The sequence below is a fragment of the Oncorhynchus masou genome, unplaced genomic scaffold, assembly GCF_036934945.1.
Source record: "Oncorhynchus masou masou isolate Uvic2021 unplaced genomic scaffold, UVic_Omas_1.1 unplaced_scaffold_1657, whole genome shotgun sequence".
NCBI classification, from domain to species: Eukaryota; Metazoa; Chordata; class Actinopteri; order Salmoniformes; family Salmonidae; genus Oncorhynchus; species Oncorhynchus masou.
Genome location: NW_027006692.1, coordinates 52,874 through 80,342, shown reverse-complemented (window position 1 = coordinate 80,342; position 27,469 = coordinate 52,874). Strand labels below are relative to the sequence as shown.

General features: G+C 48.4%; 1 protein-coding gene across 2 annotated transcripts in view; it reads left to right on the top strand.

Moving 5' to 3' along the window:
• The window catches only part of LOC135531814 (methyl-CpG-binding domain protein 2-like), a 36,607-nt gene extending 14,382 nt beyond the window's left edge, over window positions 1-22,225 (top strand). Inside the window, exons 2-3 of one of the 2 annotated variants that reach the window (XM_064959603.1) lie at window positions 14,072-14,231; window positions 21,130-22,225. In XM_064959603.1, coding sequence (XP_064815675.1) covers window positions 14,072-14,231; window positions 21,130-21,243 — 274 coding nt within the window. In that variant the 3' untranslated portion in view covers window positions 21,244-22,225. Of the gene's footprint in view, window positions 1-14,071; window positions 14,232-17,783; window positions 17,884-21,129 lie in introns of those variants that run through there. The other variant, XM_064959604.1, reaches the window with a different exon arrangement.
• Window positions 22,226-27,469: the final 5,244 nt, after the last annotated feature.

Sequence of the window (27,469 nt, the reverse complement as noted above, 5' to 3'; positions counted from 1 at the left end):
AGGGGCCCTAGTTACATGGTCTGTAACCTGACTCATTATGTCTAGTGGTCCTAGCTACATGGTCTGTAACCTGACTGTCTAGAGGTCCTAGCTACATGGTCTGTAACCTGACTCATTATGTCTAGGGGTCCTAGCTACATGGTCTGTAACCTGACTGTCTAGAGGTCCTAGTTACATGGTCTGTAACCTGACTGTCTAGAGGTCCTAGCTACATGGTCTGTAACCTGACTGTCTAGGGGACCTAGCTACATGGTCTGTAACCTGACTGTCTAGAGGTCCTAGTTACATGGTCTGTAACCTGACTGTCTAGGGGTCCTAGCTACATGGTCTGTAACCTGACTGTCTAGGGGTCCTAGTTACATGGTCTGTAACCTGACTGTCTAGAGGTCCTAGCTACATGGTCTGTAACCTGACTCATTATGTCTAGGGGTCCTAGCTACATGGTCTGTAACCTGAATGTCTAGTGGTCCTAGCTACATGGTCTGTAACCTGACTGTCTAGGGTCCTAGCTACATGGTCTGTAACCTGACTCATTATGTCTAGGGGTCCTAGCTACATGGTCTGTAACATGACTCGTTATGTCTAGGGGTCCTAGCTACATAGTCTGTAACCTGACTCATTATGTCTAGGGGTCCTAGCTACATGGTCTGTAACCTGACTGTCTAGGGGTCCTAGCTACATGGTCTGTAACCTGACTCATTATGTCTAGGGGTCCTAGCTACATGGTCTGTAACCTGACTGTCTAGGTGTCCTAGCTACATGGTCTGTAACCTGACTGTCTAGGTGTCCTAGCTACATGGTCTGTAACCTGACTGTCTAGGGGTCCTAGTTACATGGTCTGTAACCTGACTGTCTAGTGGTCCTAGCTACATGGTCTGTAACCTGACTGTCTAGGGGTCCTAGCTACATGGTCTGTAACCTGACTGTCTAGTGGTCCTAGCTACATGGTCTGTAACCTGACTGTCTAGGGGTCCTAGCTACATGGTCTGTAACCTGACTCATTATGTCTAGGGGTCCTAGTTACATGGTCTGTAACCTGACTCATTATGTCTAGGGGTCCTAGCTACATGGTCTGTAACCTGACTGTCTAGTGGTCCTAGCTACATGGTCTGTAACCTGACTGTCTAGAGGTCCTAGTTACATGGTCTGTAACCTGACTGTCTAGAGGTCCTAGCTACATGGTCTGTAACCTGACTCATCATGTCTAGGGGTCCTAGCTACATGGTCTGTAACCTGACTGTCTAGGTGTCCTAGCTACATGGTCTGTAACCTGACTGTCTAGGGGTCCTAGCTACATGGTCTGTAACCTGACTGTCTAGTGGTCCTAGCTACATGGTCTGTAACCTGACTGTCTAGGGGTCCTAGCTACATGGTCTGTAACCTGACTCATTATGTCTAGGGGTCCTAGTTACATGGTCTGTAACCTGACTCATTATGTCTAGGGGTCCTAGTTACATGGTCTGTAACCTGACTGTCTAGGGTCCTAGTTACATGGTCTGTAACCTGACTGTCTAGTGGTCCTAGCTACATGGTCTGTAACCTGACTGTCTAGTGGTCCTAGCTACATGGTCTGTAACCTGACTGTCTAGTGGTCCTAGCTACATGGTCTGTAACCTGACTGTGTAGGGGTCCTAGCTACATGGTCTGTAACCTGACTCATTATGTCTAGGGGTCCTAGCTACATGGTCTGTAACCTGACTGTCTAGGGGTCCTAGCTACATGGTCTGTAACCTGACTCATTATGTCTAGGGGTCCTAGTTACATGGTCTGTAACCTGACTCATTATGTCTAGGGGTCCTAGTTACATGGTCTGTAACCTGACTGTCTAGTGGTCCTAGCTACATGGTCTGTAACCTGACTGTGTAGGGGTCCTAGCTACATGGTCTGTAACCTGACTGTCTAGAGGTCCTAGCTACATGGTCTGTAACCTGACTGTCTAGGGGTCCTAGTTACATGGTCTGTAACCTGACTCATTATGTCTAGGGGTCCTAGTTACATGGTCTGTAACCTGACTGTCTAGGGGTCCTAGCTACATGGTCTGTAACCTGACTGTCTAGGGGTCCTAGTTACATGGTCTGTAACCTGACTCATTATGTCTAGGGTCCTAGCTACATGGTCTGTAACCTGACTGTCTAGGGGTCCTAGTTACATGGTCTGTAACCTGACTGTCTAGGGGTCCTAGCTACATGGTCTGTAACCTGACTGTCTAGGGGTCCTAGTTACATGGTCTGTAACCTGACTCATTATGTCTAGGGGTCCTAGCTACATGGTCTGTAACCTGACTGTCTAGGGGTCCTAGTTACATGGTCTGTAACCTGACTGTCTAGGGGTCCTAGCTACATGGTCTGTAACCTGACTGTCTAGGGGTCCTAGCTACATGGTCTGTAACCTGACTCATTATGTCTAGGGGTCCTAGCTACATGGTCTGTAACCTGACTGTCTAGGGGTCCTAGTTACATGGTCTGTAACCTGACTGTCTAGAGGTCCTAGCTACATGGTCTGTAACCTGACTGTCTAGGGGTCCTAGCTACATGGTCTGTAACCTGACTGTCTAGGGGTCCTAGCTACATGGTCTGTAACCTGACTCATTATTTCTAGGGGTCCTAGCTGCATGGTCTGTAACCTGACTCGTTATGTCTAGGGGTCCTAGTCCAAGCTACGTGGTCTGTAAACTTAATGAATGTGTGCATTTATGTAGGAAATCGGCGTTTGAAGACCGTGTGGGATGTGCCCAGTAGACAGCAACTTACTGAGTTCAGGGCCAGTTCTGTCTTGACCTCCTGATTGGCCAGTACAAGCGGTTTATGATGTGTTCAGACGATGAGGAAACCAGAATATTTACAAAAAGGAAGCCACGCAGACATGCCTAAATTAAAGATTGAAAACCAAACTAAAGGCCTCATGGCCACCAAACCAACCATCAGCCTCACAGCTCTGCCAGCTGGGACGCTGACTAACCGTCACCCTAATTGGCAGCACCTGGACAAGGTTTCTGCTGCCTCCTGGGGTGGAGTGTGGAAGTGTATCCCAGAGAGTGTGTTTGTCTATGTCCTAATAAGAACCTTGTCCCCATATCAGAATATGTAGAATAGATTGTCGGTTGGGTTTCCCCTTGTTCACAAAGCAAGTTCTCTGCATATCGTTGGGGCGAGGAACATTGGGGGAGTGGTGTCGTTGGGTTGGTTTAAGGGTCTGTCTGTGGCTGTGTGTCCGGGGAGTGGGGGTGTAAAACGACCCCACGTTGTCGGTTGGTGCTCATGTTAATGCATGTGTCGTCCCCTCGCTGCCTCACTGGCAGTAGGCGAGGTTAACCTCTGTAGATGTTAGGCAGCAACTGTTCTCGCTCCCCAGCCATATGCTGCATGGCCTCTTCACACCTGGGATCAAAGTGCTCTTGTTCACTCTCGAACTGATCTTAGATCACAACCTGACGCTCGTCTCTCTTGTTCACTCTCGAACTGATCTTAGATCACATACTGACAGTGCTGAATGAACCTGAAATCTGTGGACTGAACCAAATACAGTCACAACATTTCTGAGATCCATGAGACCCAAGGAGCTTGTATTATGTCGTTACAACGTTACTTTTTTTTTTGAAAACGGCAACTTTTAGGACACCTCGGGTCTTATTTGAGGAATAGGCTACTGATAACTCTGAAACGGGTCCTAAAGCTTTCATGACAGGTCTAGTAGGACGATGGGTTATTGGCCCTTTTTGGTTCTCAGCATCTCATGGAGGGATTCGTTTCCGCCGCTCATTTCTTTCTTAAAACCCTCTTTAAACTACTTTTTTGAGATGGAATTTCGTTATTTATTCATGGCTTTATGGGTAGAACGTTGGCTACCACCCAAGCCATAGACAACCACCCAAGCCAAGCCATAGACACCCACCCAAGCCATAGACAACCACCCAAGTCAATCATCGGAATATCGGCCTACGAATCAAAATTCTGAGACATTAGACTCGTCTTTAACATATTTATCTAGAGGACTAATTCTGTCAATAGAAGGCAGACAACAAGTCCATTCCTCAGTCAGTCACACAGTCAGCCAGTCAGTCACACAGTCAGTCAGTCAGTCACACAGTCAGTCAGTCACACAGTCAGTCAGTCAGTCACACAGTCAGTCAGTCAGTCACACAGTCAGTCAGTCACACAGTCAGTCAGTCAGTCACACAGTCAGTCAGTCAGTCACACAGTCAGTCAGTCAGTCACACAGTCAGTCAGTCACACAGTCAGTCAGTCAGTCAGTCACACAGTCAGTCAGTCAGTCACACAGTCAGTCAGTCAGTCACACAGTCAGTCAGTCACACAGTCAGTCAGTCACACAGTCAGTCAGTCAGTCCGCTCAAACGGAAAGAGCGGAGGGGGGGGGGAGCAGCAGAGAGAGTCATCACGGCCACGTAGAAGAGACAGCTCTGTGTGCCATTGTGAAAAGCAGCTGTGTGGTCACTGAAGTGAAGGGTTAACTGTCTTAGCGAGCGCTGGCTGGGTTCAGGGTTGTTCACTCACCTCAGCGTGCTGTACTGCATTCAGCTTAGAGCCACTGTGCACCCACACGCTCTGCTCAGCGCTAAGCTACTGACCTACATGTCACTGTCTGTCGTTCTCGCTAGGCTGTCTGTCACTCTAGCAAGGCTGTCTCTGTCTGTCGTTCTAGCTAGGCTGTCTCCTGTCTGTCTGTCTGTCTGTCTGTCTGTCTGTCTGTCTCTGTCTGTCTGTCTGTCTGTCTGTCTGTCTGTCTGTTCTAACTAGGCTATGTCTGTGTTCTAAATGGCACCTACGAAAGTCATCAAAACCCCCAACCACCCAAGCCATAGACAACCACCCAAGCCATAGACAACCACCCAAGCCCTAGACAACCACCCAAGCCCTAGACAACCACCCAAGCCCTAGACAACCACCCAAGCCATAGACAACCACCCAAGCCAAGCCCTAGACACCCACCCAAGCCCTAGACACCCACCCAAGCCCTAGACACCCACCCAAGCCCTAGACACCCACCCAAGCCCTAGACACCCACCCAAGCCCTAGACACCCACCCAAGCCCTAGACACCCACCCAAGCCCTAGACACCCACCCAAGCCATAGACACCCACCCAAGCCCTAGACACCCACCCAAGCCCTAGACAACCACCCAAGCCCTAGACAACCACCCAAGCCCTAGACAACCACCCAAGCCCTAGACTACCACCCAAGGCATAGACAACCACCCAAGCCATAGACTACCACCCAAGCCAAGCCCTAGACACCCATCTGGGTCGTCACCAGCATGTGCGTTTCTGAGAGAGCAGCGTTCAGAGTCTGCTGCGTCACAGTGCGGGGAAGAGAATAATTCATGATTCCCTGGTTCTTCATGCCCACGCCCAGTTTTTACCTCCCTAATTAACACACCTGAGAGAGACGTCTGTCCGCCTGCCTGTCTCTCCGTCTGTCTGTTCCGGGGAGGAGCATGCCATGGGAGAGTGCCCCTTGACCTTCGCTGGCAAGCAAACGCCCCTTCACTACTACCAGCTGCTCTCACAACCACACACACAGCCATCGCCAGACAGACAGGAAGACGGACACATTGGGAAACTTCATGAAAATCTCTCTCCACTCTCAGTTTTGCTTGAGCTCAAATCAAAATCAAATCAAATGTTATTTGTCACATACACATGGTTAGCAGATGTTAATGCGAGTGTAGCGAAATGCTTGTGCTTCTAGTTCCGACAATGCAGTAATAACCAACAAGTAATCTAACTAACAATTCCTAAACTACTGTCTTATACACAGTGTAAGGGGATAAAGAATATGTACAAAAGGATATATGAATGAGTGATGGTACAGAGCAGCATAGGCAAGATACAGTAGATGGTATAGAGTACAGTATATACATATGAGATGAGTATGTAAACAAAGTGGCATAGTTAAAGTGGCTAGTGATACATGTATTACATAAGGATGCAGTCGATGATATAGAGTACAGTATATACGTATGCATATGAGATGAATAATGTAGGGTAAGTAACATTATATAAGGTAGCATTGTTTAAAGTGGCTAGTGATATATTTACATAATTTCCCATCAATTCCCATTATTAAAGTGGCTGGAGTTGAGTCAGTGTCAGTGTGTTGGCAGCAGCCACTCAATGTTAGTGGTGGTGTCTACACCAAGATAGAATGCAGGGAGAATGCAGGGAGAAGCCAGGGAGAAGCCAGGGAGAAGCCATGGGGAAGCCATGGGGAAGCCAGGGAGAAGCCATGGGGAAGCCATGGGGAAGCCATGGGGAAGCCTGGGAGAAGCCATGGGGAAGCCTGGGAGAAGCCAGGGAGAAGCCATGGGGAAGCCATGGGGAAGCCTGGGAGAAGCCATGGGGAACTACAGAGACTAGCCTATAAGACACTGCTCCTCTCTCAGTCCCACTACCATGGTTCTCTACTCTCACTCCCTCTACCATGGTTCTCTACTCTCTCTCACTCCCTCTACCATGGTTCTCTACTCTCTCTCCCTCTACCATGGTTCTCTACTATCTCTCTCTCTCCTTCTACCATGGTTCTCTACTCTCTCTATCTCTCCCTCTACCATGGTTCTCTACTCTCTCTCTCACGCCCTCTACCATGGTTCTCTACTCTCTCTCTCATGCCCTCTACCATGGTTCTCTACTCTTTCTCTCTCCCTCTACCATGGTTCTATACTCTCTCTCCATCTACCATGGTTCTCTACTATCTCTCTCTCTCCCTCTACCATGGTTCTCTACTCTCTCTCCCTCTACCATGGTTCTCTACTATCTCTCTCTCTCCTTCTACCATGGTTCTCTACTCTCTCTCCCTCTACCATGGTTCTCTACTCTCTCTCTCTCTCCCTCTACCATGGTTCTCTACTCTCTCTCTCTCTCCCTCTACCATGGTTCTCTACTCTCTCTCTCACGCCCTCTACCATGGTTCTCTACTCTCTCTCTCTCTCCCTCTACCATGGTTCTCTACTCTCTCTCTCTCTCTCCCTCTACCATGGTTCTCTACTCTCTCTCTCACGCCCTCTACCATGGTTCTCTACTCTCTCTCTCTCTCTCCCTCTACCATGGTTCTCTACTCTCTCTCTCACGCCCTCTACCATGGTTCTCTACTCTTTCTCTCTCTCCCTCTACCATGGTTCTCTACTCTCTCTCTCCCTCTACCATGGTTCTCTACTCTCTCTCTCCCTCTACCATGGTTCTCTACTCTCTCTCTCTCTCCCTATACCATGGTTCTCTACTCTCTCTCTCTCTCTCCATCTACCATGGTTCTCTACTATCTCTCTCTCTCCCTCTACCATGGTTCTCTACTCTCTCTCCCTCTACCATGGTTCTCTACTATCTCTCTCTCTCCTTCTACCATGGTTCTCTACTCTCTCTCCCTCTACCATGGTTCTCTACTCTCTCTCTCTCTCTCCCTCTACCATGGTTCTCTACTCTCTCTCTCTCTCCCTCTACCATGGTTCTCTACTCTCTCTATCTCTCCCTCTACCATGGTTCTCTACTCTCTCTCTCACGCCCTCTACCATGGTTCTCTACTCTCTCTCTCTCTCCCTCTACCATGGTTCTCTACTCTCTCTCTCTCTCCCTCTACCATGGTTCTCTACTCTCTCTCTCACGCCCTCTACCATGGTTCTCTACTCTCTCTCTCTCTCCCTCTACCATGGTTCTCTACTCTCTCTCTCACGCCCTCTACCATGGTTCTCTACTCTTTCTCTCTCTCCCTCTACCATGGTTCTCTACTCTCTCTCTCCCTCTACCATGGTTCTCTACTCTCTCTCTCCCTCTACCATGGTTCTCTACTCTCTCTCTCTCCCTATACCATGGTTCTCTACTCTCTCTCTCTCTCTCCCTCTTCCATGGTTCTCTACTTTCTCTCTCACTCCCTCTACCATGGTTCTCTACTCTCTCTCACTCCCTCTACCATGGTTCTCTACTCTCTCTCTCTCTCTCTCCCTCTACCATGGTTCTCTACTCTCTCTCTCTCTCTCCCTCTTCCATGGTTCTCTACTTTCTCTCTCACTCCCTCTACCATGGTTCTCTACTCTCTCTCTCTCTTTCTACCATGGTTCTCTACTCTCTCCCTCTACCATGGTTCTCTACTCTCTCTCCCTCTACCATGGTTCTCTACTCTCTCTCTCTCTCTTTCTACCATGGTTCTCTACTCTCTCCCTCTACCATGGTTCTCTACTCTCTCCCTCTACCATGGTTCTCTACTCTCTCTCCCTCTACCATGGTTCTCTACTCTCTCTCCCTCTACCATGGTCCTCTATACCTCTCTTCCCCTTATTTTCCACAACCACTTTGCTGTGTAACTTTACTGCTGCACATGCAAATTAGCATGATAGCTGAGCTAACTACGTGGAAACATTGCCTACATGTTCACAACGATAGCTGACATTTTCACAAGCCAGTCTAGAAAGTTGACAGCGTTTGGTATCTTCCTTCATAAGGCCTTCTTTCTATGAGTGACTTCACTATTAGATTCTCTAGTCCTCTCTGCATGAAGAACCACTGTGGAATTCCACACCCTCAAATCCCTCTCACCAGTGATCTGTGTGGTCGAGCCAGTCAGTCAGAGTAGGCTGGGTTGTGTTTGTCTCGGTTCTCTCTGAAAAGACGTTGTGTGTGTCTCTGGTTCGGTTTTGACTCATCGCTGAGTCATGTAGCGGCCTAGCTCCTAGTCACCTACCCACTCGCTCCTGAGACGCTTCAAGGTCACACACACACACACACACACACACACACACTCATCTGTGTCCTTCCGACCGCCGGTCACAGATCGACGTGCATAGCGATGAGTCACAGAGCTGGGCGCTCCCTCGTCTGCGTATGAGATGGGTTCGGCTGAGGTGGAGACTGAGCTAAACGGAGAAGTAGTGGCGGTCAGACAACCTCTCGGATTGTTTTCAACGGCCTTTCAGTTAAGTGAGGGTCTGAGTCACACAACGTCACGGTGTTATGCTTTGGACACACAGCGATGACACCTGAAACCCCACCTCTTCAAGGAATACCTAGGATAGGATAAAGTAATCCTTCTCACCCCCCCCCTTAAATGATTTAGATGCACTATTGTAAAGTGGCTGTTCCACTGGATGTCATAAGGTGAATTCACCAATTTGTAAGTCGCTCTGGATAAGAGCGTCTGCTAAATGACTTAAATGTAATGTAATGTAAATGGCTGATAGCAGCTCTCTGTAGAATCCTCAGAATACAACATAGAAAATGTCAGCCGATATTCTAGTCAGAGGCTCTTGTTTCCTGTTTCAAGATGCCTGGTTCTGAGATTACAGCGACCATCTGTGTGTCGTCTACTGTGTGAGCCAGCTGTTTAAACGGACCCTATTGTAGGCCTTGGTCTGAAGAGGAAATGCTATTTTCTAATTGACCAACCTGTCCGGGTTAAGGATGTGATCACATCCAGTCTCTCTCTCTCAGCACTGACTGAGTTTATCCTTAGGAAAACAACCCCAGACATCCCATTCATCTGTCCAGTCACCCCGGCCATCCGTCCGGTCACCCCGGCCATCCGTCCGGTCACCCCGGCCATCCGTCCGGTCACCCCGGCCATCCGTCCGGTCACCCCGGCCATCCGTCCGGTCACCCCGGCCATCCGTCCGGTCACCCCGGCCATCCGTCCGGTCACCCCGGCCATCCGTCCGGTCACCCCGGCCATCCGTCCGGTCACCCCGGCCATCCGTCCGGTCACCCCGGCCATCCGTCCGGTCACCCCGGCCATCCGTCCAGTCACCCCGGCCATCCGTCCAGTCACCCCGGCCATCCGTCCAGTCACCCCGGCCATCCGTCCAGTCACCCCGGCCATCCGTCCAGTCACCCCGGCCATCCGTCCAGGCCCTACCACTCCATTACCCTATTTTACTCAGACTCAGCTCACCGGTCATTTTGTAGGGTAATAAAGACGCTCTCCATTTTGTTCTCCACTATAATCTTTGCTCAAGAAATGCTGGCCAATTTTTTTTTTTCTAATATTAATATAGCCAGGAAGAGAGACTTGAGTAGTAGGGAGGAGGATAGAGCGTCAAGACAACAACCTCTCCCTGAACGTGAGCGAGACAAAGGCCCTGGCCCTGGACTATAGGAACAGGATGGCTGAACAGGTCCCCATTTACATCGACGGGGCCGAAGTGGGTCGAGAGCTTCAAGTTCCTCTCTGTCCACACCACAAAGGATCATGGTCCAAACACACCAACACTGTTGTGAAGAGGACCTGACAACGCCCCCCTTACTGCTTAGCATCCGACCGCAAGGCGTTACAGAGGGTACTGCATCACTGGTGTCGAGCTTCCTGCCATCGAGGACCTCTATACTAGGCGATGTTAGAAGAAGCCCAGCCACCCAAGCTGTAGACTGCTCTCTCTGGTACCTCAAGAGTTACCAATGTGCCTGGAGCCATCAGGACCTCTATACCAGGCGGTGTGAGAAGAGGCCCAGCCACCCAAGCTGTAGACGGCTCTCTCTGGTACCTCAAGAGTTACCAATGTACCTGGAGCCATCCAGGACCTCTATACCAGGCGGTGTGAGAAGAGGCCCAGCCACCCAAGCTGTAGACTGCTCTCTCTGGTACCTCAAGAGTTACCAATGTGCCTGGAGCCATCCAGGACCTCTATACCAGGCGGTGTGACAAGAGGCCCAGCCATCCAAGCTGTAGACGGCTCTCTCTGGTACCTCAAGAGTTACCAATGTACCTGGAGCCATCCAGGACCTCTATACCAGGCGGTGTGAGAAGAGGCCCAGCAACCCAAGCTGTAGACGGCTCTCTCTGGTACCTCAAGAGTTACCAATGTACCTGGAGCCATCCAGGACCTCTATACCAGGCGGTGTGAGAAGAGGCCCAGCCACCCAAGCTGTAGACTGCTCTACCCACACACTGGACTCTACCCACACACACTGGACTCTACCCACACACACTGGACTCTACCCACACACTGGACTCTACCCACACACACTGGACTCTACCCACACACACTGGACTCTACCCACACACACTGGACTCTACCCACACACTGGACTATACCCACACACTGGACTCTACCTACACACTGGACACTACCCAACACACTGGACTCTACCCCCACACACTGGACTCTACCCCCACACACTGGACTCTACCCCCACACACTGGACTCTACCCCCACACACTGGACTCTACCCCCACACACTGGACTCTACCCCCACACACTGGACTCTACCCCCACACACTGGACACTACCCCCACACACTGGACACTACCCCCACACACTGGACTCTACCCCCACACACTGGACTCTACCCCCACACACTGGACTCTACCCCCACACACTGGACTCTACCCCCACACACTGGACTCTACCCACACACACACTGGACTCTACCCACACACACACTGGACTCTACCCACACACACACTGGACTCTACCCACACACACACTGGACTCTACCCCACACATTGGACTCTACCCCACACATTGGACTCTACCCCACACACTGGACTCTACCCACAAACACGCACGTTGGACCCTACCCACACCCTGGACCCTACCATGCACGCTGGGCCATACCCCGCACACTGGACCCTACCCCGCACGCTGGACCCTACCATGCACACTGGACCCTACCATGCACGCTGGACCCTACCATGCACGCTGGACCATACCCCGCACACTGGACCCTACCATGCACGCTGGGCCATACCCCGCACACTGGACCCTACCATGCACGCTGGACCATACCCCGCACACTGGACCCTACCATGCACGCTGGGCCATACCCTCACACTGGACCCTACCATGCACGCTGGACCATACCCTGCACACTGGACCCTACCATGCACGCTGGGCCATACCCCGCACACTGGACCCTACCATGCACGCTGGGCCATACCCCGCACGCTGGACCCTACCATGCACGCTGGGCCATACCCCGCACACTGGACCCTACCATGCACGCTGGGCCATACCCCGCACACTGGACCCTACCATGCACGCTGGACCATACCCCGCACACTGGACCCTACCATGCACGCTGGGCCATACCCCGCACACTGGACCCTACCATGCACGCTGGGCCATACCCGCACACTGGACCCTACCATGCACGCTGGGCCATACCCTGCACACTGGACCCTACCATGCACGCTGGACCATACCCCGCACGCTGGACCCTACCATGCACGCTGGACCATACCCCGCACGCTGGACCCTACCATGCACGCTGGGCCATACCCCGCACACTGGACCCTACCATGCACACTTTTACCCTACCCCGCACGCTGGACCCTACCCCACACACTGGACTCTACCCACACACACTGGACTCTACCCACACACACACTGGACTCTACCCCACACACACTGGACTCTACCCACACACACACTGGACTCTACCCCACACACACTGGACTCTACCCCCACACATTGGACTCTTCCCCACACACTGGACTCTACCCACAAACACGCACGTTGGACCCTACCCACACCCTGGACCCTACCATGCACGCTGGGCCATACCCCGCACACTGGACCCTACCCCGCACGCTGGACCCTACCCCGCACGCTGGGCCATACCCCGCACACTGGGCCATACCCCGCACACTGGACCATACCCCCCACACTGGGCCATACCCCGCACACTGGACCCTACCCCGCACGCTGGACCCTACCCCTATCTGAACTGGTTCAATAAGAAAAGCTTGTTTTCTGTTTTGCTATGGTATGCCCTAATGAACACGACCCAGGAGAAGGAGTTGGTAGTAACTGTCTGCTTGATGGGTTTGGCCAGGGATATATGTTTCTGGGTTGTGATGCCATTAATCCTCTGCCACATAAGATGGTCCTCCCTACTGCCTTTAAATGTTTCCTCCAGCCTGAGAACTAGTCAAGTGTTTTTTGGGAGAATTGAATTTAGCCTAAGTACATGTGACAACTGGCAGGTGTTACTTATGTTGACAACCCCACTACCATGACATAATGAGACTGGCAGCTCTGCTATTAATACAGCCCCACTACCATTACATAATGAGACAGGCAGCTCTGCTATTAATGCAGCCCCACTACCATGACGTAATGAGACTGGCAGCTCTGCTATTAATACAGCCCCACTACCATGACATAATGAGACTGGCAGCTCTGCTATTAATATAGCCCCACTACCATGACATAATGAGACTGGCAGCTCTGCTATTAATACAGCCCTACTACCATGACATGATGAGACTGGCAGCTCTGCTATTAATACAGCCCCACTACCATGACATAATCAGACTGGCAGCTCTGCTATTAATACAGCCCCACTACCATTACATAATGAGACTGGCAGCTCTGCTATTAATACAGCCCCGTTACCATGACACAATGAGACTGGCAGCTCTGCTGTTAATACAGCCCCACTACCATGACATGATGAGACTGGCAACTCTGCTATTAATACAGCCCTGTTACCATGACACAATGAGACTGGCAGCTCTGCTATTAATACAGCCCCACTACCATGACATGATGAGACTGGCAGCTCTGCTATTAATACAGCCCCGTTACCATGACACAATGAGACTGGCAGCTCTGCTGTTAATACAGCCCCACTACCATGACATGATGAGACTGGCAACTCTGCTATTAATACAGCCCTGTTACCATGACACAATGAGACTGGCAGCTCTGCTATTAATACAGCCCCACTACCATGACATGATGAGACTGGCAGCTCTGCTATTAATACAGCCCCACTACCATGACACGATGAGACTGGCAGCTCTGCTATTAATACAGCCCTGTTACCATGACATGATGAGACTGGCAGCTCTGCTATTAATACAGCCCCACTACCATGACACGATGAGTCTGGCAGCTCTGCTATTAATGCAGCCCTGTTACCATGACATAATGAGACTGGCAGCTCTGCTATTAATGCACATTGCTGGCTTTAGTAACATTGTGAAATACATGAGCTACCCTGGTCTCTGTGGAACGTTCCTCTCTTGAAAGGTTGATGCTTTTGAACCTTAACACTCGGTACAGTACATCTGTCAGAACTGTTTGTTAACTAACACTGTTGTTGTTGTTGTCTTTCCTCTTCACCCCTCAGTCCCAAAGGGAAGAAGTTCCGGAGCAAACCCCAGCTGTCCCGTTACCTAGGCAACACGGTGGACCTGGGATGTTTTGACTTCCGAACGGGCAAGATGATGCCCGGCAAGATGCAGAAGAACAAACAGAGGCTACGGAATGAGAACCTCACCATCAACAAGGTACAGGTTAGCTTAGGCTACATGTCAGGGTTCTTCAGATGCCATTCACTCCTTTCTCCCAATGGCCTCCTATTTATTATTAATATTATTTTGAAACTTTTAGTGAACCTTTGAGCAGGGAGTCCTATTGAGACCATTCTATTCTCAGCCCTTTGCTAGCAGTGGTTTTCTTCCCAATTTATCTCCAAACTCTCAAAGTGTGCACTTGTTCACTTCCCTTGGACAGGAAGTGACTGGGAAAAGTAATATAGTGGGAATGTCCTCTCGAGCCCATGTCTCTACCAATCCAATGCTTTTACATTTGTGGAAAGTAGTCAATGAGTGTACACTTCAGGACAAAGGGGATATGATTGCCTGTGGGTTTCTCCCCTCCATGTAGCACAGTAGCTGACCTCTCACCTGCCCTGTCGCTTACCTTTTAGAATGACCCATCTGTTGAATTCGGTAGCTGACTGTCCTCTCCTCTCACCTGCCCTGTCTACTAGCTGAATGTCCTCTCATCTCACCTGCCCTGTCTACTAGCTGACTGTCCTCTCATCTCACCTGCCCTGTCTACTAGCTGACTGTCCTCTCCTCTCACCTGCCCTGTCTACTAGCTGACTGTCCTCTCATCTCACCTGCCCTTTCTACTAGCTGACTGTCCTCTCATCTCACCTGCCCTGTCAACTAGCTGACTGTCCTCTCCTCTCACCTGCCCTGTCTACTAGCTGACTGTCCTCTCATCTCACCTGCCCTGTCTACTAGCTGACTGTCCTCTCATCTCACCTGCCCTGTCTACTAGCTGACTGTCCTCTCTTCTCACCTGCCCTGTCAACTAGCTGACTGTCCTCTCTTCTCACCTGCCCTGTCAACTAGCTGACTGTCCTCTCTTCTCACCTGTCCTGTCTACTAGCTGACTGTCCTCTCACCTGCCCTGTCTACTAGCTGACTGTCCTCTCACCTGCCCTGTCTACTAGCTGACTGTCCTCTCACCTGCCCTGTCTACTAGCTGACTGTCCTCTCACCTGCCCTGTCTACTAGCTGACTGTCCTCTCTTCTCACCTGCCCTGTCAACTAGCTGACTGTACTGTGGTTTAGTGTGGTGTCTACTAGCTGTACTGTGGTTTAGTGTGGTGTCTACTAGCTGTACTGGGGTTTAGTGTGGTGTCTACTAGCTGTACTGTGGTTTAGTGTGGTGTCAACTAGCTGACTGTACTGTGGTTTAGTGTGGTGTCTACTTGCTGTACTGTGGTTTAGTGTGGTGTCTACTAGCTGTACTGTGGTTTAGTGTGGTGTCTACTAGCTGTACTGTGGTTTAGTGTGGTGTCTACTAGCTGTACTGGGGTTTAGTGTGGTGTCTACTAGCTGTACTGGGGTTTAGTGTGGTGTCTACTAGCTGTACTGGGGTTTAGTGTGGTGTCTACTAGCTGTACTGGGTTTAGTGTGGTGTCTACTAGCTGTACTGTGGTTTAGTGTGGTGTCTACTAGCTGTACTGTGGTTTAGTGTGGTGTCTACTAGCTGTACTGTGGTTTCGTGTGGTGTCTACTAGCTGTACTGTGGTTTAGTGTGGTGTCTACTAGCTGTACTGGGTTTAGTGTGGTGTCTACCAGCTGTACTGTACTGTGGTTTAGTGTGGTGTCTACTAGCTGTACTGGGGTTTAGTGTGGTGTCTACTAGCTGTAGTGGGGTTTAGTGTGGTGTCTACTAGCTGTACTGGGGTTTAGTGTGGTGTCTACTAGCTGTACTGTGGTTTAGTGTGGTGTCTACCAGCTGTAGTGTGGTTTAGTGTGGTGTCTACTAGCTGTACTGGGTTTAGTGTGGTGTCTACCAGCTGTACTGTACTGTGGTTTAGTGTGGTGTCTACTAGCTGTACTGGGGTTTAGTGTGGTGTCTACTAGCTGTAGTGGGGTTTAGTGTGGTGTCTACTAGCTGTACTGGGGTTTAGTGTGGTGTCTACTAGCTGTCCTGTCCCAACACACTGGAAGCCCCCAGACTCTCTAGGTGTTGGAACCTCCAGTCTAGACTGTACTGGAGGCCAACAAGACATGGATCCATGACCTCATTACAGCACGTTCGTTGTAGTTTTTCCAACACACGTGATGTAACATTGCAGATCTGCTCCCTGGTCTTGGTCTTCTCCACCTGGCCTCTCCCTCTCCTCTTCCTCCTCTTCCTCCTCAACCTTCTCCTCTTCCACTTCCTCCCCTACCTCCTCTTCTAACTTGTCCCTCTATCTCTTCCTTTTCATCTTCCTCCACTTCCTCCTCCTCTAAAGCTACCTCCTCTTCATCATCTCCTCTCCCTCCTCCTCCTCTGCTTCCTCCTTCCTCTTCCTCCTCCCATTCTTCCTCCTCCTCTGCCTCTCCTCCTCTTCCTCCTTCTCCTCCTCCTCCACCTCTTCTTCCTCTCCTCCTCTTCTTCGATGTTGAATGGTCCTAGACCCATTGGGTCATCGAGGTCCTGGCGGAGTTGGCTCAGAAATAAACACGTAATTCTGTAAATTAGTACAGACTAAATATGTACAAATATTTTTGGACCTCAGCCTATTTAAAGGACATTTGGCTAACTGTATGGTGTATTATACAGCCAGGGCTTCAGTCTGTCAATTTGAAGCCACTTTGGGTCCCTATAGATTACTGGTGGTGCACACTTGGCCTTATTCTTCCCTCCTCTCTGTTCCTCACTGCTCTCCTCTCTGTTCCTCTCTGCTCTCCTCTCTGTTCCTCTCTGCTCTCCTCTCTGTTCCTCTCTGCTCTCCTCTCTGTTCCTCTCTGCTCTCCTCTGATCTCCTCTCTGCTCTCCTCTCTGTTCCTCTCTGCTCTCCTCTCTGTTCCTCTCTGCTCTCCTCTCTGTTCCTCTCTGCTCTCCTCTCTGTTCCTCTCTGCTCTCCTCTCTGCTCTCCTCTCTGTTCCTCTCTGCTCTCCTCTCTGCTCTCCTCTCTGTTCCTCTCTGCTCTCCTCTCTGTTCCTCTCTGCTCTCCTCTCTGTTCCTCTCTGCTCTCCTCTCTGCTCTCCTCTCTGTTCCGCTCTGCTCTCCTCTCTGTTCCTCTCTGCTCTGCTCTCCTCTGTTCCTCTCTGCTCTGCTCTCCTCTCTTCTCCTCTCTGCTCTGCTCCTCTCTGCTCCACTCTGCTCCTCTCTGCTCTCCTCTCTGCTCTCCTCTCTGCTCTCCCCTCTGCTCTCCTCTCTGTTCCTCTCTGCTCTCCTCTCTTCTCCTCTCTGCTTTCTGCTCTCCTCTCTTCTCCTCTCTGCTCTCTGCTCTCCTCTCTGCTCTCCCATCTGTTCCTCTCTGCTCTCATCTCTGTTCCTCTCTTCTCCTCTCTGCTCTCCTCTCCTGGCTCTCTCCTCTCCTCTGTTCCGTTCTGTCCCTCATGCATCCCTACCCCTGTCCCAGCATTCTAACTCTTCTCTGTCTAGTAAAGTAAACCATGCACTAGTTATTAAAAACGATAGCTTAAGTTTTTTAAAGAGTTCGCTAACTAAAAAAGTTTCATTTGAATTCAGGCTGATTTGACGTTAGCTAGCTACGTTAGCTGACACTCTTGTCCCTGTTCCCCTTTTCTCTTTCGCTACAGTGGCTGGAAATATTTCAATAAACTCATCTGGAGAAGAAAATAAAAATACATCTTCGATTTACATGTATCTGTCTTGCTTCCACTTGACACAGTTCCAAACTAACTAGCTAGCTAACTAGCCTAAGAATTTGTTCTTAACTGACCTGCCTGGTTAAATAAAGGTGGAAAAAAAAAACAAACAAACAAACTAGCTAGCTAACTAGCCTAAATATCCTATCAGAATTGTGTTTCTTGACCTGCAGGCTGCCTGCCTCGGCTCACAGAGATAAATAACCCATCAGAACTGTGTTGTACCAAGACAGATTATATATTTACCAAGAAAAGCGAATGTGCTTTGTTGAACTTTATTGAAACTATGTTTGGTAGAAATCGGATGTTTCTTTTGGTGTGGCGGCAATGACTCTGCCGTGGTGCAGCGAAATGACCAGCCCTACTGCACATCTTACTGTAGAAATGATCAGGCCTACGGTACATCTTACTGTAGAAATGACCAGGCCTACTGTACATCTTACTGTAGAAATGACCAGGCCTACTGTACATCTCACTGTAGAAATGACCAGGCCTACTGTACATCTTACTGTAGAAATGACCAGGCCTACTGTACATCTTACTGTAGAAATGACCAGGCCTACTGTACATCTTACTGTAGAAATGACCAGGCCTACTGTACATCTTACTGTAGAAATGACCAGGCCTACTGTACATCTTATTGTAGAAATGACCAGGCCTACTGTACATCTTACTGTAGAAATGACCAGGCCTACTGTACATCTTACTGTAGAAATGATCAAGCCTACTGTACATCTTATTGTAGAAATGACCAGGCCTACTGTACATCTTATTGTAGAAATGACCAGGCCTACTGTACATCTCACTGTAGAAATGACCAGGCCTACTGTACATCTCACTGTAGAAATTATAAGGCCTACTGTACATATTATTGTAGAAATGACCAGGCCTACTGCACATCTTACTGTAGAAATTATAAGGCCTACTGTACATCTTATTGTAGAAATGACCAGGCCTACTGTACATCTTACTGTAGAAATGACCAGGCCTACTGTACATCTCACTGTAGAAATGACCAGGCCTACTGTACATCTTACTGTAAAAATGATCAGGCCTACTGTACATATTGCTGTAGAAATGACCAGGCCTACTGTACATATTACTGTAGAAATGACCAGGCCTACTGTACATCTCACTGTAGAAATGACCAGGCCTACTGTACATCTTACTGTAGAAATGACCAGGCCTACTGTACATCTTACTGTAGAAATGACCAGGCCTACTGTACATCTTACTGTAGAAATGACCAGGCCTACTGTACATCTTACTGTAGAAATGACCAGGCCTACTGTACATCTTACTGTAGAAATGACCAGGCCTACTGTACATCTTACTGTAGAAATGACCAGGCCTACTGTACATCTTACTGTAGAAATTATTGTTAAAAACAAGTCTAGGTTGGAACCGTTGCTGTTACAAGTAACCATTTGTATTCTGAACTGGAATAAACTGATTGAAGCAAGATGCTTTTTGAGACTAACACTCTCACACCGTTCTGGGTTGTTCATCTACAAAAGGGAAAAGGAAGTGCATGACTGAGAAAGCAGGAGATGTTATGATCCAGTTTGGTACCACATACAGTGCCTTGCGAAGGTATTCGCCCCCTTGAACTTTGCGACCTTTTGCCACATTTCAGGCTTCAAACATAAAGATATAAAACTGTATTTTTTTTGTGAAGAATCAACAACAAGTGGGACACAATCATGAAGTGGAACGACATTTATTGGATATTTCAAACTTTTTTAACAAATCAAAAACTGAAAAATTGGGCATTCAAAATTATTGCTAAAAAAAAAAAGTTAAAAAAGTTTGAAATATCCAATAAATGTCATTCCACTTCATGATTGTGTCCCACTTGTTGTTGATTCTTCACAAAAAAATACAGTTTTATATCTTTATGTTTGAAGCCGGAAATGTAGCAAAAGGTCGCAAAGGTCAAGGGGGCCGAATACTTTCGCAAGGCACTGTACATATGCAAGACAGAAGTACAGAAACAGTGTCATTGCTGACCATGACCTCAGTGTTACACTGCCAAGAAAAACTGAGCCCAGAATGGACATGCTTGTTGAAAACTTCAACCAGCCACACACACCTCTCATTAGGACTGTGTGCATGTTTTCTGGGCTACATCTGTGTGATGTCATCAATCAGTTTATTCCAGTTAAGAATAAAAAAATAAAAAAAATGCAACAGTTCCAACCGAGACTCTCTACCAACCTATACACACTCTCTACCAACCTATACAGCAGTGTAGCCTAGCGGTTAGAGCATTGGACTAGTACCCGAAAGGTTGCAAGTTCAAATCCCGAGCTGACAAGGTACAAATTCTGTCGTTCTGCCCCTGAACAGGCAGTTAACCCACTGTTCCTAGGCCGTCATTGAAAATAAGAATTTGTTCTTAACTGACTTGCCTAGTAAAATAAAGGTAAAAGAAAGAAAACACACTACCAACCTATACACACACTCTCTACCAACCTATACACACTCTCTACCAACCTATACACACTCTCTACCAACCTATACACACTTTCTACCAACCTACACACCCTCTCTACCAACCTATACACACTTTCTACCAACCTACATACCCTCTCTACCAACCTATACACACTTTCTACCAACCTATACACACTCTCTACCAACCTACACACACTTTCTACCAACCTACACACACTCTCTACCAACCTACACACACTCTCTACCAACCTACACACACTCTCTACCAACCTACACACACTCTCTACCAACCTATACACACTGATTTATTTGGTATACCTGGATGAACCAGGGTGGTATATTTCTACCTCTGAGGGAGAGGAAGGACCAGGGTGGTATATTTCTACCTCTGAGGGAGAGGAAGGACCAGGGTGGTATATTTCTACCTCTGAGCGAGAGGAAGGACCAGGGTGGTATATTTCTACCTCTGAGGGAGAGGAAGGACCAGGGTGGTATATTTCTACCTCTGAGCGAGAGGAAGGACCAGGGTGGTATATTTCTACCTCTGAGGGAGAGGAAGGACCAGGGTGGTATATTTCTACCTCTGAGGGAGAGGAAGGACCAGGGTGGTATATTTCTACCTCTGAGCAAGAGGAAGGACCAGGGTGGTATATTTCTACCTCTGAGGGAGAGGAAGGACCAGGGTGGTATATTTCTACCTCTGAGCGAGAGGAAGGACCAGGGTGGTATTCATTTGACACAAAACGGAAGAAAACTGGTTCCATACAGAGATCGACTATCTGAACTTGAGCCAATGAGTAACTCTGATTTCCATGAAAAGGTTTTGCTACGGTGTGCCCTAATGAAAACGACTCAGTGGATGGGTCTAGGAGGAACAGGGGCTGAGTGGGCGTCTCTCTCTCTCTCTCTCTCTCGCTCGCCGTCATTCCTTTGAGGACATTCAGCCACTAGAACATTCTTTGAGATGTGTGTCATCAAGCTGAATTGGCAGACCCTCACTGCCTGTGTACTTTCCCAAAGACACTTTTTGGTACAGAGGTTAGGTTTATGAGCGGTTGTCCGCGGTAAACAAGACCCAAACCTCAGACTTGAGAGTCGAAAGATGGAAGAACAAAATCAAACCCTTCTCTGTGTTCTGTCGCAAGACAAATGCCCGCTGTAAATAATGGACATTAAAGTTGTATTGTCTCAGTAACTCATGGACATTAAAGTTGTATTGTCTCTAACTAATGGACATTAAAGTTGCATTGGATTGTCTCTAACTAATGGACATTAAAGTTGTATTGTCTCTGTAACTAATGGACATTAAAGTTGTATTGTATTGTCTCAGTAACTAATGGACATTAAATTTGTATTGGATTGTCTCTAACTAATGGACAATAAAGTTGTATTGGATTGTCTCTAACTAATGGACATTAAAGTTGTATTGTATTGTCTCTGTAACTAATGGACATTAAAGTTGTATTGCCTCTGTAACTAATGGACATTAAAGTTGTATTGGATTGTCTCAGTAACTAATGGACATTAAAGTTGTATTGTCTCTGTAACTAATGGACATTAAAGTTGTATTGTATTGTCTCTAACTAATGGACATTAAAGTTGTATTGTCTCTGTAACTAATTGACATTAAAGTTGTATTGTATTGTCTCTAACTAATGGACATTAAAGTTGTATTGGATTGTCTCTGTAACTAATGGACATTAAAGGTGTATTGTCTCTAACTAATGGACATTAAAGTTGTATTGGATTGTCTCTGTAACTAATGGACATTAAAGGTGTATTGTCTCTAACTAATGGACATTAAAGTTGTATTGGATTGTCTCTGTAACTAATGGACATTAAAGGTGTATTGTCTCTAACTAATGGACATTAAAGTTGTATTGTATTGTCTCTGTAACTAATGGACATTAAAGGTGTATTGTCTCTAACTAATGGACATTAAAGTTGTATTGTATTGTCTCTAACTAATGGACATTAAAGTTGTATTGTCTCTAACTAATGGACATTAAAGTTGTATTGCTGTCTACTTGAATCTCTTGAAGTTGTCAGGATGAAGGGCAGATAGTGTTTTTCCTTCCAGATTCGAAGGCATTCCTGCGTTATGCTGCCGAACAACAGCTCTCTGTCATCACAGCATGGTCCTCCAGGCTCTGTTTTACCTTGAGCTCTTATTTAGTTCTTTATGGAAACGCAGAGGTTAGGGTGGACTTGGGGGTGTTAACATGGTAACTGAGGGGGTGGGGGTGTTAACATGGTAACTGAGAGGGAGGTGTTAACATGGTAACTGAGAGGGGGAGGTGTTAACATGGTAACTGAGAGGGGGTTGTTAACATGGTAACTGAGAGGGGGGAGGTGTTAACATGGTAACTGAGAGGGGGTGTTAACATGGTAACTGAGAGGGGGAGGTGTTAACATGGTAACTGAGAGGGGGTGTTAACATGGTAACTGAGGGGGGGGTGTTAACATGGTAACTGAGAGGGGGAGGTGTTAACATGGTAACTGAGAGGGAGGGGGTGTTAACATGGTAACTGAGAGGGGGAGGTGTTAACATGGTAACTGAGAGGGGGAGGTGTTAACATGGTAACTGAGAGGGGGAGGTGTTAACATGGTAACTGAGAGGGGGAGGTGTTAACATGGTAACTGAGAGGGGTGTTAACATGGTAACTGAGAGGGAGGTGTTAACATGGTAACTGAGAGGGGGAGGTGTTAACATGGTAACTGAGAGGGGGAGGTGTTAACATGGTAACTGAGAGGGGGAGGTGTTAACATGGTAACTGAGAGGGGGAGGTGTTAACATGGTAACTGAGAGGGGGTGTTAACATGGTAACTGAGAGGGGGAGGTGTTAACATGGTAACTGAGAGGGGGAGGTGTTAACATGGTAACTGAGAGGGGGGGAGGTGTTAACATGGTAACTGAGAGGGGGTGTTAACATGGTAACTGAGAGGGGGTGTTAACATGGTAACTGAGAGGGAGGTGTTAACATGGTAACTGAGAGGGAGGTGTTAACATGGTAACTGAGAGGGGGAAGGTGTTAACATGGTAACTGAGAGGGGGTGTTAACATGGTAACTGAGAGGGAGGTGTTAACATGGTAACTGAGAGGGAGGTGTTAACATGGTAACTGAGAGGGGGAGGTGTTAACATGATAACTGAGAGGGAGGTGTTAACATGGTAACTGAGAGGGAGGTGTTAACATGGTAACTGAGAGGGAGGTGTTAACATGGTAACTGAGAGGGGGGAGGTGTTAACATGGTAACTGAGAGGGGGTGTTAACATGGTAACTGAGAGGGAGGTGTTAACATGGTAACTGAGAGGGGGTGTTAACATGGTAACTGAGAGGGAGGTGTTAACATGGTAACTGAGAGGGGGGGTGTTAACATGGTAACTGAGAGGGGGGGTGTTAACATGGTAACTGAGAGGGGGAGGTGTTAACATGGTAACTGAGAGGGGGAGGTGTTAACATGGTAACTGAGAGGGGGAGGTGTTAACATGGTAACTGAGAGGGAGGGGAGGTGTTAACATGGTAACTGAGAGGGGGGGGTGTTAACATGGTAACTGAGAGGGAGGTGTTAACATGGTAACTGAGAGGGAGGTGTTAACATGGTAACTGAGAGGGGGAGGTGTTAACATGGTAACTGAGAGGGGGAGGTGTTAACATGGTAACTGAGAGGGGGAGGTGTTAACATGGTAACTGAGTGGGAGGTGTTAACATGGTAACTGAGAGGGGGAGGTGTTAACATGGTAACTGAGAGGGGGGAGGTGTTAACATGGTAACTGAGAGGGGGGGAGGTGTTAACATGGTAACTGAGAGGGGGAGGTGTTAACATGGTAACTGAGAGGGGGGGAGGTGTTAACATGGTAACTGAGAGGGGGAGGTGTTAACATGGTAACTGAGAGGGAGGTGTTAACATGGTAACTGAGAGGGAGGTGTTAACATGGTAACTGAGAGGGGGAGGTGTTAACATGGTAACTGAGAGGGGGAGGTGTTAACATGGTAACTGAGAGGGGGAGGTGTTAACATGGTAACTGAGTGGGAGGTGTTAACATGGTAACTGAGAGGGGGAGGTGTTAACATGGTAACTGAGAGGGGGAGGTGTTAACATGGTAACTGAGAGGGGGAGGTGTTAACATGGTAACTGAGAGGGGGAGGTGTTAACATGGTAACTGAGAGGGGGGAGGTGTTAACATGGTAACTGAGAGGGGGAGGTGTTAACATGGTAACTGAGACGGGGGGAGGTGTTAACATGGTAACTGAGAGGGAGGTGTTAACATGGTAACTGAGAGGGGGAGGTGTTAACATGGTAACTGAGAGGGGGGGTGTTAACATGGTAACAGAGAGGGGGAGGTGTTAACATGGTAACTGAGAGGGGGTGTTAACATGGTAACTGAGAGGGAGGTGTTAACATGGTAACTGAGAGGAGGTGTTAACATGGTAACTGAGAGGGGGGGGGTGTTAACATGGTAACTGAGAGGGTGGTGTTAACATGGTAACTGAGAGGGAGGTGTTAACATGGTAACTGAGAGGGAGGTGTTAACATGGTAACTGAGAGGGAGGTGTTAACATGGTAACTGAGAGGGGGGAGGTGTTAACATGGTAACTGAGAGGGGGAGGTGTTAACATGGTAACTGAGAGGGAGGTGTTAACATGGTAACTGAGAGGGGGTGTTAACATGGTAACTGAGAGGGAGGTGTTAACATGGTAACTGAGAGGGAGGTGTTAACATGGTAACTGAGAGGGGGGTGTTAACATGGTAACTGAGAGGGAGGTGTTAACATGGTAACTGAGAGGGGGAGGTGTTAACATGGTAACTGAGAGGGGGGTGTTAACATGGTAACTGAGAGGGAGGTGTTAACATGGTAACTGAGAGGAGGTGTTAACATGGTAACTGAGAGGGGAGGTGTTAACATGGTAACTGAGAGGGGGAGGTGTTAACATGGTAACTGAGAGGGAGGTGTTAACATGGTAACTGAGAGGGGGAGGTGTTAACATGGTAACTGAGAGGGAGGTGTTAACATGGTAACTGAGAGGGGGGTGTTAACATGGTAACTGAGAGGGAGGTGTTAACATGGTAACTGAGAGGGGGTGTTAACATGGTAACTGAGAGGGGGGAGGTGTTAACATGGTAACTGAGAGGGAGGGAGGTGTTAACATGGTAACTGAGAGGGGGTGTTAACATGGTAACTGAGAGGGGGTGTTAACATGGTAACTGAGAGGGGGGAGGTGTTAACATGGTAACTGAGAGGGGGAGGTGTTAACATGGTAACTGAGAGGGGGAGGTGTTAACATGGTAACTGAGAGGGGGGAGGTGTTAACATGGTAACTGAGAGGGGGAGGTGTTAACATGGTAACTGAGAGGGGGAGGTGTTAACATGGTAACTGAGAGGGGGGTGTTAACATGGTAACTGAGAGGGGGTGTTAACATGGTAACTGAGAGGGAGGTGTTAACATGGTAACTGAGAGGGGGAGGTGTTAACATGGTAACTGAGAGGGAGGTGTTAACATGGTAACTGAGAGGGAGGTGTTAACATGGTAACTGAGAGGGAGGTGTTAACATGGTAACTGAGAGGGGGTGTTAACATGGTAACTGATAGGGAGGGAGGTGTTAACATGGTAACTGAGAGGGGGTGTTAACATGGTAACTGAGAGGGGGTGTTAACATGGTAACTGAGAGGGGGAGGTGTTAACATGGTAACTGAGAGGGGGGTGTTAACATGGTAACTGAGAGGGGGGGTGTTAACATGGTAACTGAGAGGGGGGTGTTAACATGGTAACTGAGAGGGGGGTGTTAACATGGTAACTGAGAGGGAGGTGTTAACATGGTAACTGAGAGGGGGAGGTGTTAACATGGTAACTGAGAGGGGGTGTTAACATGGTAACTGAGAGGGGGTGTTAACATGGTAACTGAGAGGGGGGAGGTGTTAATATGGTAACTGAGAGGGAGGTGTTAACATGGTAACTGAGAGGCAGGTGTTAACATGGTAACTGAGAGGGGGAAGGTGTTAACATGGTAACTGAGAGGGGGAGGTGTTAACATGGTAACTGAGAGGGAGGTGTTAACATGGTAACTGAGAGGGGGTGTTAACATGGTAACTGAGAGGGAGGTGTTAACATGGTAACTGAGAGGGGGTGTTAACATGGTAACTGAGAGGGGGAGGTGTTAACATGGTAACTGAGAGGGAGGGAGGTGTTAACATGGTAACTGAGAGGGGGAGGTGTTAACATGGTAACTGAGAGGGGGAGGTGTTAACATGGTAACTGAGAGGGAGGTGTTAACATGGTAACTGAGAGGGGGGAGGTGTTAACATGGTAACTGAGAGGGGGTGTTAACATGGTAACTGAGAGGGAGGTGTTAACATGGTAACTGAGAGGGGGAGGTGTTAACATGGTAACTGAGAGGGGGGAAGGTGTTAACATGGTAACTGAGAGGGGGTGTTAACATGGTAACTGAGAGGGAGGTGTTAACATGGTAACTGAGAGGGAGGTGTTAACATGGTAACTGAGAGGGGGTGTTAACATGGTAACTGAGAGGGGGAGGTGTTAACATGGTAACTGAGAGGGAGGGAGGTGTTAACATGGTAACTGAGAGGGGGAGGTGTTAACATGGTAACTGAGAGGGGGAGGTGTTAACATGGTAACTGAGAGGAGGTGTTAACATGGTAACTGAGAGGGGGGTGTTAACATGGTAACTGAGAGGGAGGTGTTAACATGGTAACTGAGAGGGAGGTGTTAACATGGTAACTGAGAGGGGGGAGGTGTTAACATGGTAACTGAGAGGGGGTGTTAACATGGTAACTGAGAGGGGGGAGGTGTTAACATGGTAACTGAGAGGGAGGTGTTAACATGGTAACTGAGAGGGGGTGTTAACATGGTAACTGAGAGGGGGGTGTTAACATGGTAACTGAGAGGGGGAGGTGTTAACATGGTAACTGAGAGGGGGAGGTGTTAACATGGTAACTGAGAGGGGGTGTTAACATGGTAACTGAGAGGGGGAGGTGTTAACATGGTAACTGAGAGGGAGGTGTTAACATGGTAACTGAGAGGGGGGGAGGTGTTAACATGGTAACTGAGAGGGAGGTGTTAACATGGTAACTGAGAGGGGGAGGTGTTAACATGGTAACTGAGAGGGGGTGTTAACATGGTAACTGAGAGGGGGGAGGTG